The 15,011-nt window shown below is 39.8% G+C and overlaps 1 protein-coding gene across 1 annotated transcript; it reads right to left on the bottom strand.

Moving 5' to 3' along the window:
• Positions 1-11,492: 11,492 nt before the first annotated feature.
• On the bottom strand, positions 11,493-12,999 carry LOC135967264 (mas-related G-protein coupled receptor member X1). Its single transcript, XM_065529722.2, has one exon. It carries the CDS (start codon positions 12,781-12,783, stop codon positions 11,815-11,817), a length of 969 nt encoding a protein of 322 aa, XP_065385794.1. The 5' UTR covers positions 12,784-12,999; the 3' UTR covers positions 11,493-11,814.
• Positions 13,000-15,011: the final 2,012 nt, after the last annotated feature.

Here is a 15,011-nt window from a genome sequence, read left to right as displayed (position 1 = left end):
GATCCCCACACAAAAACCCCATCCAAAGGTTGTCAGCCTTAAAGATCAAATGTAGATAAATCCACAAAGATGAGGAACAAGCAGTGCAAAACCCCTTAAAATTCCAAAAACCAGAATGCCTTTTCTCCTCCAAATGTTAGCAACTCCTCTCCAGCAAAGGCACAAAACTGCATGGAGAATGAGACTGATGAATTGACAGAAGTAGGCTTCAGAAGGTTGGTAATAACAAACTCCTTTGAGCTAAAGAAGCATATTCTAACCCAATGCAAGAAAGCTAAGAACCTTGATAAAAGGTTACAGGAACTGCTAACTAGAATAACCAGTATGGGGAGGAACATAAGTGACCTGATGGAGCTGAAAAACACAGCACAAGGACTTTGTGAAGTATGCACATGTATCAACAGCTGAATCAATCCAGCAGAAGAAAGAATATCAGAGATTAAAGATCAACTTACTGAAATAAGGTGTGAAGACTAGGTTAGAGAAAAAAGAATGAAAAGGAACAAACAAAACCTCTAAGAAATATGGGACTATGTGAAAAGACCAAACCTATGATTGATTGGTGCAACTGAAAGTGACGAGGAGAACGGAACAAAGTTGGAAAACACCCTACAGGATATTATTCAGGAGAGCTTCACCATCCTAGCAAGACAGGCCAACATTCAAATTCAGGAAATAGAGAGAACACCACTAAGATATTCCTTGAGAAGGGTAACCCCAAGACACATAATTGTCAGATTCTCCAAAGTTAAAATGAAGTAAAAAATATTAAGGGCAGCCAGAGAGAAAGGTTAGGCTATCTTAAAGAGAAGCTCGTCAGAATAACAGTAGATCTCTCTGTAGAAACCCTACCAGCCAGAAGAGAATGGGGGCCAATATTCAACATTCTTAAAAAAAAGTATTTTCAACCCAGAGTTTCATATCCAGCCAAACTAAGCTCCATAAACAAAGGAGACATAAAATCCTTTCCTGACAGGCAAATGCTGAGGGATTTTTTCACCCCCAGGCCTGCCTTACAAGAGCTCCTAAAGGAAGCACTAAATATGGAAATGAAAAACTGGTACCAGCCACTACAAAAACACACCAAAATATAAAGACCAATGACGCTATGAAGAAACTGAATCAATTAATGTGCAAAATACCCAGCTAGCATCATGAGGACAGGATCAAATTCACACATAACCATATTAGCGCTAAATGTAAATTGGCTAAATGCTCCAATTAAGAGACAAGGATGGGCAAATCAGATAAAGAGTCCAGACCCATAGGTGTGCTGTATTCAGGAGACCCATCTCATGTGCAAAGCCACTTAGGTTCAAAATAAAGGAATGGAGGAATATTTACCAAGCAAATGGAAAGCAAAAAAAAAAAAAAAAAAAAAAAAAGCAGTGGTTGCAATCCTACTCCCTAATAAAACAGGCTAAAAACCACAGAAAAAAAAGCAAAGGAGGGCGTTACATAATGGTAAAGGGATCAATGCAACAAGAAGAGTTAACTATCCTAAATATATATGTACCCAGTACAGGAGCACCCATACACCCATACTCATAAAACAAGTTCTTACAGACCTACAAAGAGACTTAGATTCCCACACAATAATAGCAGGAGACTTTTACACCCCACTGTCAATATTAGATAGATCAACAAGACAGAAAATTAACAAGTATATTCAGGACTTGAACTCAGCTCTGGACCAAGTGAACCTAATAGACGTCGACAGAACTCTCCACTCCAAATCACAGAATACACATTCTTCTCAGTGCCACATAGCACTTATTCTAAAATTGAACACCTAATTGGAAGTAAAACACTTCTCAGCAAACACAAAATATTGGAAATTATAACAAACAATCTCTCCAACGACAGTGTATTCAAATTAGAACTCAGGATTAAGAAACTCACTCAAAACTGCACAGCTACAAAGAAGTAGAACAAGGTGCTCCTGAATGATTACTGGGTAAATAAAAAAATGAAGGCACAAATAAAGAAGTTCTTTGAAACCAATGAGAACAAAGAGACAACATACCAGAATCTCTGGGACACAGCTAAAGCAATGTACCAGATTCTCTGGGACACAGCTAATAAAGAAGTTCTTTGAAACCAATAAGAACAAAGAGACAATGTACCAGAATCTCTGGGACACAGCTAAAGCGGTGTTAAGAGGGAAATTTATAGCACCAAATGTCCACATCAGAAACTAAAAAAGCTTGAAATCAACACCCTGACATCACAATTTAAAAAACTAGAGAAACAAGAGCAAGCAAATTCAAAAGCTAGCAGAAGACAAGAAATAACTAACATCAGAGCAAAACTGAAGGAGATAGAGACACCAAAAACCCTTCAAAAAAATCAGTGAATCTATGAGCTAGCCATAGCCATAATGTTTTTTTGAAAACATTAACAAGATAGATAGACCACTAGCTAGACTAGGAAAGAAGAAAAGAGAGAAGAATCAAATAGACACAATAAAATGATAGAGGGGATATCACCACTGATCCCACAGAAATACAAACCACCATCACAGAATACTATAAACAACTCAAAGCAAATAAACTAGAAAATCTAGAAGAAATGGATAAATTCTTGGACACATACACCCTCCCAAGACTAAACCAGGAAGAAGTTGAATCCCTGAATAGACCAATAACAAGTTCTGAAATGGAGGCACTAATTAATAGCACACTAATGAAAAAAAGCCCAAGACCAGAGAGATGGACAGACAAATTCTACCAGAGGTACAAAAGGAGCTGGTACTGTTTCTTCTGAAACTATTCCAAACAATAGAAAAAGAGGGACTCCTCCCTAACTCGTTTTATAAGGTCAGCCTCATCCTGATACCAAAACCTGGCAGAGACACAATAAAAAAAGAAAATTTCAGGCCAATGTCCTTGAGGAACATCAGTGCAAAAATCCTCAATAAAATAATGGCAAACTGAATCCAGCAGCACATCAAAAAGCTTATCCATCATGGCCAAGTTGACTTCATCCCTGTGATGCAAGACTGGTTCAACATACACAAATCAACAAGTGTAATCCATCACATAAACAGAACCAATAACAAACACCACATGATTATCTCAATAGATGCAGAAAAGGCCTTTGATAAAATTCAACATCCCTTCATGTTAAAAACTCTCAATCAACTAGGTATTGACGGAACATATCTCAAAATAATAAGAAGTATTTACGACAAACACATAGCCAATGTGATACTGAATAGGCAAAAACTGGAAACACTTCCTTTAAAAACCAGAAACGACAAAAATGCCCTGTCTCACCACTCATATTCAACATAGCATTGGAAGTTCTGGCCAGGGAAATCAGGCAAGAGAAACAAATGAAGGATATTCATATAGGAAGAGAGGAAGTCAAATTGTCTCTGTTTGCAGATGACATGATTATATATTTAGAAAACCCCATAGTCTCAGCCACAAAACCTTAAGCTGATAAGCAACTTCAGCAAAGTCTCAGGATACAAAGTCAATGTGTAATAATTACAAGCATTTCTATACACCAATAATAGACAAGCAGAGAGCCAAGTCATGGGTAAACTCCCACTCACAATTGCTACAAAGAGAATAAAAGGCCTAGGAATACAATGTACAAGGGATGTGAAAGATCTCTTCAAGGAGAACCAAAAACTACTGCTAAAGGAAATGAGAACACAAACAAATGGAAAAAAATTCCATTCTCATGAATATGAAGAATCAGTATTGTGGAAATGGTCATACTACCCAAAGTAATTTATAGTTTCAGTACTATTCCCATCAAGCTACCATTGATTTTCTATGCAGAATTAGAAAAAAACTACTTTAAATTTCATGTAAAACCAAAAAAGAGCCTGTATAGTCAAGACAATTCTAAGCAAAAGGAACAAAGCTGGAGGCATCACACTACCTGACTTCAAACTATATCACAAGTCCACAGTAACCAAAACAGCATGGTACTGTTACCAAAACAGATATAGAGACCAGTGGAACAGAACAGAGACCTCAGAAATAACACCACACATCTACAACCATCTGATTTTCGACAAACCTGACAAAAATAAGCAATGGTGAAAGGATTCCATATTTAATAAGTGGTGCTGGGATAACTTGCTAGCTATATGCAGAAAACAGAAACTGTACCCCTTCCTTACACCATATATATAACTGAAGATGGATTAAACACTTAAATGTAAAGGCCAAAACCATAAAAACCCTAGAAGAAAATCTAGGCAATACTATTCAGGACATAGGCATGGGCAACGACTTCATGATGAAAACACCAAGAGCAATTGCAACAAAAGCCAAAATCGACAAATGGGATCTAATTAACCTAAAGAGCTTCTGCACAGCAAAAGAAACTATCATTGGAGTGAACAGGCAACCTACAGAATGGTAGAAAATTTTTGCAATCTCACCATCTGACAAAGGTCTAATATCCAGAATTTACAAGGAAGTTAGACAAATTTAAAAGAGGAAAACAACCCCATCAAAAAGTGGGTGAAGGATGTGAATAGACACATCTCAGAAGAAGACATTTATGCAGGCAACAAATGTATGAAAACAAGCTCATAATCACTGATCATTAGAGAAATGCAAATCAAAACCACAATGAGACACCATCTCATGTCAGTCAGAATGGTAATTTAAGTTAGGAAACAACAGATGCTGGAGAGGCTGTGGAGAGAAATAGGAATGCTTTCACACTGTTGGTAGGTGTGTAAATTAGTTCAACCATTGTGGAAGACAGTGAGGAGATTTCTCAAGGATGTAGAACCAGAAATACCATTTGACCCAGCAATCCCATTACTGGATATATAGCCAAAGGATTATAAATCATTCTAGTATAAAGACACATGCACATGTATGTTTACTGCAGCACTATTTTTACAATAGCAAAGACTTGAAATCAACCCAAATGCCCATCAATGATACACTGGATAAAGAAAATGTGGCACATACACACATATACACTATGGAATACTATGAAGTCATAAGAAAGAATGAGTTCATGTCCTTAGCAGGGACATGGACGAAGCTGGAGGCCATCATTCTCAGCAAACTAACACAGGAATAGAAAACCAAACAACGCATGTTCTCAATCATAATTGGGAGTTGAAAAATGAGAACTGTTGAACACAGGGAGGGGAACATTATACACAGCGGCCTGTCAGGCGGCGGGCAGGAAGGGGAGGGAGAGTATTACGACAAATACCTAATGCACGTGGGGCTTAAAACCTAGATGATGGGTTGATAGGTGCAGCAAACCACCATGGCAGATGCATACCTATGTTAGAAACCTGTGGATTATGCACATGTATCCCAGAACTTAAAGTAAAATAAAAAAGTCTGTACACATATGTGTGTAGCTGCTTTATTTATAAATGCCACGTTAGAAAAAACAGCAATGTCTTTCCACTTGTGAATAGTGAAACAAAGCATAGTAAATCCATACAATGGAACACTACTCAGTAGTATAAAAAAGTCAGCAATAAGCTATTGATACCTGCAAAAAGTTGGGTGGATCCTGAGGACATTATGCTACATGAAAAAAGCAAAAGTCAAAAGATTAGATACTATATGATTCCATTTATGTAACATTTTTGAAATGATGAAATTATAGAGATGAAGAATAGATCAGTCATTAGAGGAATTTGGGAAGAAGCATACTGTGGGTGTGACAGCAGGAGGAGCCCAAGGGAAATCTTTGTGGTGAAGAAACTCTTTTATATTCAATGTGATTGTGGTTATGAATCTACACCTGTGACAAAATGTTATGGAATGAAACATAGAGGAATATCTCACTCCAAAAACGAGTGCATGCAAATACTGCTAAAATTTAGTAAGCTGGTGCTATAGATATTTAGTGAAATTTGCTAAGTGTAGATAATTAGATGGTATCAATGTCAATTTCCTGGTTTTGACAGTACATTTATTTAACATGTAAGTATTGCTGTAGATTGGGTGGTGGGCATACAGGAACTCTTTGTACTGTTTTCGTAACTTCTTCATAGTCCACAATTAATTCTGAATGAAAACTTAAAAACAAAGTCCTGTTCATTGTATGGACTTATCTCCATGCATATTGAAGTCACCAAGAATGAGGACATGGGGTATGCTGGAAGGAAGTTTGTAAACCAGGCACATAGGCTAGAAGATAATGTAGTAAGCATTAACAGACACCTTCCACAAAATTAAGCACATACTAAATTTTTAATCATATTTGTTTCCAATAACTCTTAAAATGAATACATATACTTTTACAGACACAACTTAAGGCTGAATCATGCATCTCTACTCTCAGCAATAATTGTACATGTCTTTGATAAGAAGGCAAGGGTACCTGCACACCTAGAATGGGAATAACAACTTTCTTCAACTTCAGAACATCTGAGGTTCATATGTATTATTCTGTCACTTGTGTACCAGGATGTTAAAACAGGATTATTAAGCTAAATATCAAGTCACTATAGATATTACATTACAAAGAGATGCTAGGTGACACACAATTTGAATAGAACTTTCTGGGCCTCCATATCAAGGCTATGCAGAGCTTAGGTTTGAATTTTTATGTGACAATTACAATGTTGAATTTCCAGAGAAGGGGCTGCGTTCCATTGCTTCTCTCTTCTCCCTTAAACCCCCCACTTTTTCTTGTTTTGTTTTTTTTTTGTTGTTGTTGTTTGTTTGTTTTGTTTGTTTTTTGTTTTTTAATCAATGCCTTCTGACCTTGGAGGGCTAGACATATCACTGTGAGGAGGGTAAGGAGAGCAGGGCATTGACTTCGTGATTTGTCCTGTTGGGCTGACCTGCCTGGCCCTCTCTGGACTTTACATTATTATAGAGCTCACCCCTATGAATATCATAAAACTAACACCAACCCCTATCACTTCAAGGCCACAAAAGTTAATGCTCATTATTCAGAGCACTCCAGTCTTGTGATTCTATTTAAGATGGATCTTGCCACCATGACCAAATACACGGGGTGACACGAGGAATAAAACTCATGTAAATTATTCACCATTCCCCAAAAAACTCTATGCTTTTATTAACAGTGTCACTGTAAATTATCTCTTGTCCCATTTCCATCTGTCCAGATTCTATTTACCTCTCCTTGCCCAGTACAAAAATTTAGGTGACTGGCAAAATTTACTAGGGTATAATTATAATAAGAGTGCTGGGTCAATTGTAGTCATCAGTTAAAATTCTACCTATTACACGAAGCCTTCCATGATCTGCTCACTTCTACATACACACTTAGGAATAAAATCTGCTCTGTCTCTGCTCTCCTTCCTTGTGTTTGCATCCTGCAAGGTTTCAGAACAATTGGACCAATATGATGGGCATGAGTATTGAGATTTCTTTTTCCATACTCTGCTGTCACAGCTAGATAAGAGCAAACAAATGTCATCTATATCCATAGTAAGCATTAGTACATTGACAATAATGGTGCCCAACTGATTCCACACCATCATACAGAACAGGCATCAGAGCAGTCTCTTTGGATTCTAGGTCACTGCCGCATAGGTGAGAAGAACACACGCTTACTGTGATTATAGTCACTGTGTAGAGAGGTAAATTGCTCAGGTGGTCTGGATCACAACACTAGTTATCTTCAGTCTGTGGTTATGGTAAAGTCACACTTTACCCACATGTTCTTAAAAGAGATACCTGAACACAAATGCACAAATGGCACAGTTTCAGACTAGGGCAATCCCATAACCTCACTATCTGCTTGGCTTGCCTGGAATGAGCATGTGACCCATGTTGGCCATGCAGTCAGCTTGAGAATCCCAAATCCCTGAAATCAGGTGAGTGTTCTTCCCATTCTAGCACTTGTGCATCCTGCTTCCCTACCTATCCCGGGATTTCCAGATGCTGAATTGGGTTTGCCTGGAGGCAAGGGCTTCTTCTGCTGGAACACAGGGTAATGGTAGTAGGTAGTTCTGCAATGCCTGTGGCCTAAGCAACTGCAGGGTCTCTTGAAAATCTTTTCAGGAATTGTACGTTGGTGTGATGTTGGACTATTGACTGAGGGCTGTTGTAAGATTCAGCCTATTCATTCTGTGATGTCATTAATTACAAAACTGTTGCGGAGATTGTTGTCTTGCATGGGCAGCCACCTGGTGAATATTCTCTAATTTATTAAAATCATATTGTCCTGCTTCAGCTGGGTGCTTGGGTGTGACACTCATCTTCAGGATGGCAGCAAGATAGGTTGGAATTTTTAGATATCCTCTCCTGTGAGAACCCTTGAGCCACAAATACAATGTTTGGATAGCATGTGTCACATTGGGAGGCTGTCTTTCCTGCACTAGTGTCCTTCCTTTACATGTTGTGTGCTCTATGAATGTGGGTGTGTTTACTTTGACTCCCAAGCATCTGGCATGCAAGTCAGAGAGTAGAAGATGCTCAGTATGTATTTAAACAATAAATAGTAGAATAAGTGGGAGATATTGCTATGAAAAGCCCAGTCATAATATATTCAGGAATAGAAGTGGATAGGTTAATTGGAAATGTCTGTTAATCAGTATTTATAAAAAATGATACATTTGTAACATGAATATTTCATTTTTACCTATAATTTGTTCAGTATAATAGAAATAGACTAAAGAACATTCCTTTGTGTAGGTTTCAGCAAATAGAATTCTACTCTGTCTTGCTGAAAGCATATCCATCAATCATTCTCTGTGGTTTGCAGTTTGGATTAGTTTAAGTGTAGACTTTAGCATCAGATGCATAGCATTCTGTCTAAAAATGTTGTTCAATATTTTTCATTTTTGTTTAATCTTATAGAGTTGGAAGACTTACAGCTACTAAACAATAATTTTGGAACCTGCTTTTATTGTCCATTTAAGCATTCACATTAGTTTTATGGAAACCACAATTCTTCTTTCATACTCTTGTTTCATTAACTTGTGCTGTATTTTGATAAATTAGGAAATTATATTGACAAACCTAATTGGCAAAAGCAGGACAAGAAACAGATCCAACTGATTCTTGTGAAGCTGATGACTCAGTGTCCTTGAGCCCAGGTGTACTAGAGCATCAGTGAATTGCCCTGAACACTCAGCATTTGCTCGGAATCAATCAATGCATTTTCTTCATGAAGGTGAAAGGATCGGTTATAGACATAGAATGTATTAGTGAGAGGCTTATTTGAAAGGTGTTTGCTTTCATGTAGAATTAGCATAGTGCCTGATGAATTACGATTCAATGTTTGTTGAATTCATGCCTAAAATATAGTCATGAACGGCAGCTCCCAAAAGGTGCCATGAGAGATTTTCATATCATTTCTTACTTTCTGGAGAACACTCCTGGATGTCCTGCATGCTCTTCCTTGATATGTACCTGAGAGGGAATGATATCATTGACTTTGGAAAGAAGGCAGCTCATGAGCAGACTCCCACATCCCCTCCATTCCTCTTCCCAGAGGCAGTGAGCAGACCTGCAATAAAAGGGAACAGCTGTTCTCAGAACGACCAACTGCAGAGGACACTCTGTTAAGTGGAAGGTGCCTATAGGAGTTCCAGTGAGACCTGGTGACTGAGCCAGCCTCTGCAAGATGCTGGACAACCCTGTGATTTTCAGGTGGGAGCTGCTTGAGAAAAATATTTACCAAGCATCTTCTAAATTCCACACCTAATCTGTTGCACTAGAAATTCAGACATGCTCTCTGCTCTTAAAGAACTGAGGGTGCAGTAGAAGAGAAAGAGATGAGGACAAATAATTCAATACACTGTTATAAGTGCTGTAGTAGAGCAATGTGTGAGGTCAGGTGACTTCAGAATAGGCTTCAGTGATAAAATTTAAGCCTTCCCGAAGGTGAAGTTTTCTTCCGTCGAAAGAAAAGAAATGTCACTGACAGCAAGATAAGCAGTTTCCCAGGTGAGGACGAACACTGTTTGATTCAATTGCCAGGTGAAAATTCTCTACAGAATTCCTCATGATAGACAACATCTTTAGCCAACACTGTACAATTGATATCACAGACTCCCTGATTGGACTCTCCCAATAACCCTCGGTCTGAACTAAAGACATAAAATCAAAGCTCTTGGCATGGAGCATTGGTTGCAAACACTGGCTTCCTGCTTCCTCCGACCTGTAGAAAACCCTTGCCTACAGCCATGTCCTACTACAGCATTTGGAAATTGAGGGTGGACAGATAGGATTCAGCATCAGCATAGTGCTGGGCCTGGAAGAGCAATGGATCTGGACTCAGGGGACCTGAATTCAACATTGTGAACAGTGTGATAAGATCCACCAATAAATTTTGTTGGACCAATTGAAAACTATATACCTCTTTATTGCTTTCCTAGCTACTTTTTACAGTCTCCTGCATACTCAAATTGCACTTGTCAGCTCCCCTCAGTGAGGGTTAATTGCTGTGATGTCACATTTTCTCTTGATAATCTCTTCTGTCTGCTTATCTGTGGAAGGGATAACCACCGGTGGAGAACAGTCCTGAATTTTGTACTGATCCCATTTCTATAATTAACTGTTTTTAATTGTGGTAAAATTTACATAACATACATTTTATAACTTTAACCATTTTAAGTGTACAATCAGTGTCAGTAAGTATACTCACAATAAGTTGTAACTGTTACCACTGTCCCTTTTAAGAACTTTTCATTATTCCACACAGAAATCCTGTGTTCATTTAATAATGGCTACATATTCTCTCCGTCATCCAGCACCAGGATCCTCCTAATTTAATTTCTGGGTTCACGAATTTCCTAGTTTGGATACCTGGTAGAATTTGAACTTACAATATTGTTCTTTGGTATCTGGCTTATTTTCCTTAGCACAATGTTTCCAGGTTCATCTATGTCAAGCATGTATCAGAATTCTGTACCAACTGTAAGTTATTATCAAGATACCACAATTGACATTAGCATGGAAAGGTCAGATGTTATCAGTCTTGCCGCTCATGTTAATGGCCATTTAACTAACTGAAAGTTACGGCCAGAACAATTTGTACAAAACCTGGAAGTATGAAGAATTCTTCTACAACTGAAAGAGTCTGTAAGCAAATAATAAATGGTTTTCAAGACAATTTCCACTTTGAAACCAATGTTGAGGTTTCCAATGGCCAAAATGGAGCTGGGGCATTTTTATGGGCTCCTCACTGGTCCATTAGTCCAGGAAGAGCTAAATAAGCACTTACCAGTTCTCAGGGGGAAGTGGCCATGGTTGTGTTTACTAGAAACCAAGGCCAACGTGTCACCATGCTGTGGACAAATGACAGGAGAGGACTTTTCGTAAAACCAATTGGTGAGAGTGTTTTTATGAAGAGAGAATATCTCTAAGGACATTATTTTGCTCTGTATCTAAGAATTCAATGGAATGTAGCATAGCAGAACTCACTTATTCAGAATCAAGCTTTCAACTGCAGTAATGCCTCCAGTCATAGAAGGGAACATGGTTTTCAGGGGAACACAGTCTGAGAGATTAAGAAGGAATCTTCCTTTTTGATACAATCAGGTAGGAAACAAGCATAAAGAGTGTTTTAGGGTTTTGGAAAGGGACTCCTTTTATTACAATGAAAAGTGCAGAAAAAGTGTTCAGAAGGAAAGACTCAGTGTAAGATAACAGGGAAAATATGTTGGTAGTATCAAGGAGAATCTAAACATTGTATTGTCAGACTAATGCTTTCCATGGGTGAAAGCTGAAACTGTCAGGTTAGATAAACATCTATTCGAAGACTGTGAGGAACCACTGAGACATTTCTGAGGCAGAAGGTTAAGAAAAATGCATATAACTGTCAGGGTGGCAGGGCAGTGTTGGTCTCAAAGTCCCGTCTGACTGACAGGGCAGAGGCTCTTCCTCACTGCTCCCATTTGCTTCCCGACAGCTCCAGGGTTTCCTCAGGCAGCCGCCCTCCACCTTCATCCACCTCAGGCGTGTCCTGCAGAGCCCTCTGGAGAATCAGCCTCAGGTTCTGCCTATTTTGACGCTGCCTAAAGGAGCCCACGAAGAAGTAAATGATGGGGTTGGCACTGCTGTTAAGAGCGGCCAGGAACATAGAAACTAGATGAACATGACAATATAAGACTTTCCGATCCACGTGGATCCATAAAAATAGGAAAAACTGAACGCCGAAGGGCAGGCCGCAGAGGAGGAAGACCAGCACTGTGAGCAGGATGGTCACGTACAGCCTGGTCAGCGGCATCTTCCGGGATCCACAGAGAATCCTGATCACTAGGACCAGGCTGGACACACAGAGAACCACACATAAAAAAATCAGCCATGCGACTGTGATGAAATCCGATGTTTGACACCAAACAGGATCCGCACCACTAAACAGGAAGCCACAGAATATCCACTCCAGGATGCTCCGCAGCAGGGACAGGACCCAGAGCAGGACACACAGGACCACTGACAGGTGTGTGGGGCGGCGGCAGCGGTACCACATGGGCCACAGAACGGACAGGCAGCGCTCGGTGCTCATGGCGCTCAGAAAGCTCAGGCCTGCAAAGTAGGAAAACATCATCACAGGATAGAGGATTTTAGAGATGGTTTGGGGCACACTGATGAAGCTTAACAGGGAATATATAAAGCGGCCACTGAGGAAGAGGAAGTCGGCCATGGACAGGTTGAGGATGTAGATGGAGAAGGCGTTCTTGTGCATGCGGAAGCCCAGGAGCCAGAGCACAACCGCGTTTCCTGTCAGTCCGACAAGGGAAATGATGCACGTCAGCCCCATGAAGCTCAAGGTCTGCTTGTAGCAAGGAGTCGCCTCAGTTCGGTTGATTGGTGTCAGTTCTGTGTCCAAGGCTGGGATGGTTGGATCCATGCTCAGAAACCCTAGTTTGGTGACCCTGGAAACAGAAACCAGATGTGATCATCAGCTGTATGATCTCTGATTCTCCCCACCACCCTGCCATGTGGGATTTACTTCCTTATTTAAAGAGGAGAGATCAGAGACTTGCAGAGAGTAAGTCACCTATCAAAAGGTGGGGGTCCTCAAATCCAGTTCGAAATACAGTTCTTGTTGACTCTGAAGCCTGACTTCTCTCTACTGCCACACAAGTTCTGTACTGATGTGGGAATAACATTAGGATCAAAACACTCCCACTCAAGTGGCCAGGGCTGTGGACCCGATCATTACTCTATCCTGGGCCTGACATTTTCTCTCAGGTGGAGGAATTCAGATATGCAAAGAGGTGGTTGTGACACCCTCATGACTAGGACTGATCATCTATGGACAGGAAAGAAGACCATGCATTATGAATCAGAGGAAAATGTGACCTTCGCTACGATAAGTGTGAAAATGGCTGGGCCTGGTGGGTGAGAAATAACTCAGTGTGTCAGTCATTGCAGACAGTACCACATTTTACTTTTTATAGTCCTAGTGCCTATTTCCCTGAGCAGCACACTGTGCTCTTCATAAATATTCATTCAATGAATGAATGCATGCATGAGAAGCCTAATGGTAATGGTAGCTTTGGGTGAAATGGAAAATAAAAATGAAAGCACGATGTAAGTTATTAGAACACACATATTTAATTAGATATAGAAAATTTCATTCATCAGAATTCTATTTGTGGACAGTTCTATCTGTGTTAAAAAGAATTATTGATGTGTGCCCCAAACCTGAAATTGACCACTGATGTGCCTTTGAAATGAGGACCCAATGTGGCTTTACTGAACACCTAGAAGCATTTTTGTACACAATGTTTGGGCAGGGTGTGGGTCTCAGCTGAATTGCTCAGCAATGGAGCAGAGGAAAGACTAAGTGAGGGTGAAGTCTGAGTGCCACTGAAGCAGGTAATTGAAGTGTGGGAATATGTATGGGAGACTACTAAGTGTTCTGCTGAGTATACACAATGTAAACCTATTTAATTCTCTCCTTCAGAAGATCTTTGGTTCATTTCTTTGTTGATGCAAACATTTGTATGTGAGGAGTCCATGAGGAGAAATAGGAGATATATAGGGCTTGGAGTATAAAGAGAGATATTCATGCAGATTTCAACTGGAGAATGAGGACTAGGTCTAATCTGGGAGAATAAGAGCAGCTGATGGAGAGTTTATTAGGTATTGTCTGTTTTAATTATCTGAAGAGCCTAGGAGGTAAGAATGAGCATTATTCCCATATGGAAGATCATGCATTGGAGCACAAAAAGAGTGAATTATTTGTTCTGGGACTTATATAGTACGAATTTGAGACCAGCAGGGCTTACTCATGATCCAGTCTTTGAGCAGCCCTTTACACCCAGCACCGCTCTGTGTCAATTATACATGTTAGAGGGGGTAAAGGAGAGGAGGGATTCTCAAGATTAAATCCAAGTTGGCAGGCAAAATTGTGGATTGAAAAGAAAAAAAAAACTAACCTAAAATAACTTCAGATAGAGAAAGAGAAGCAAGTCAAATAGGGAACAAAATAGAGAAGAGTGAAAGTCATTTAGTAACAAATTCAGGAGTTCCTTTTTGCCTATCAGAGGCCACCTTTGCTCTGGAATCCTGAGAATGCACAGGGGCAGGAGGCCTCCAGGAGAAAAGAAGACTCACCCTCCTCTCGGAGTACAGAGGAGCATCAGGAGTAAGTGCGTCCATCATGAGCTCTCTTAGAAAGACAAGCTGCCACAGCCTTGCTTGACTTGAAGAGGAAATGGGAGGAAAAGGAGAACCTCTGTTATCCACACTCAGGGCACTAAACACTTTGTCCATCTGTATTTATGGTATGATATGTTTGTCTTCCTTATGAAACTCAAAGCTCCATAAGGAGTAAGTCATGCCTGTCTTTTTCACTGTGGTATTACCAATATTTAGCATGTGTTCCTTAAAGATCATCCATGGTATTATCTTAATATAACATAAGATGAAGCCGAGGCCTAGAGAATTAAAGTGTTTTCGTGAGTTCACAACACGAAGAGCAGGCTCAATACCAGCCCCTGGTCCCTGGAGCCCTGCATGAGACTTCTGTACTGTTCTCTGCCCCATCATTCATTATTTCAGAGGAGTTCCTGAAAAATCTTGATGTGAACACAGAATCAGAGACTGTCAGAGGCAGAAGAGACTGCT

This window comes from Macaca fascicularis, chromosome 14, assembly GCF_037993035.2.
Source record: "Macaca fascicularis isolate 582-1 chromosome 14, T2T-MFA8v1.1".
Lineage (NCBI taxonomy): Eukaryota > Metazoa > Chordata > Mammalia > Primates > Cercopithecidae > Macaca > Macaca fascicularis.
Note: the sequence above shows the minus strand (reverse complement) of the source record. Positions and strands in the feature narration are given on the sequence as shown.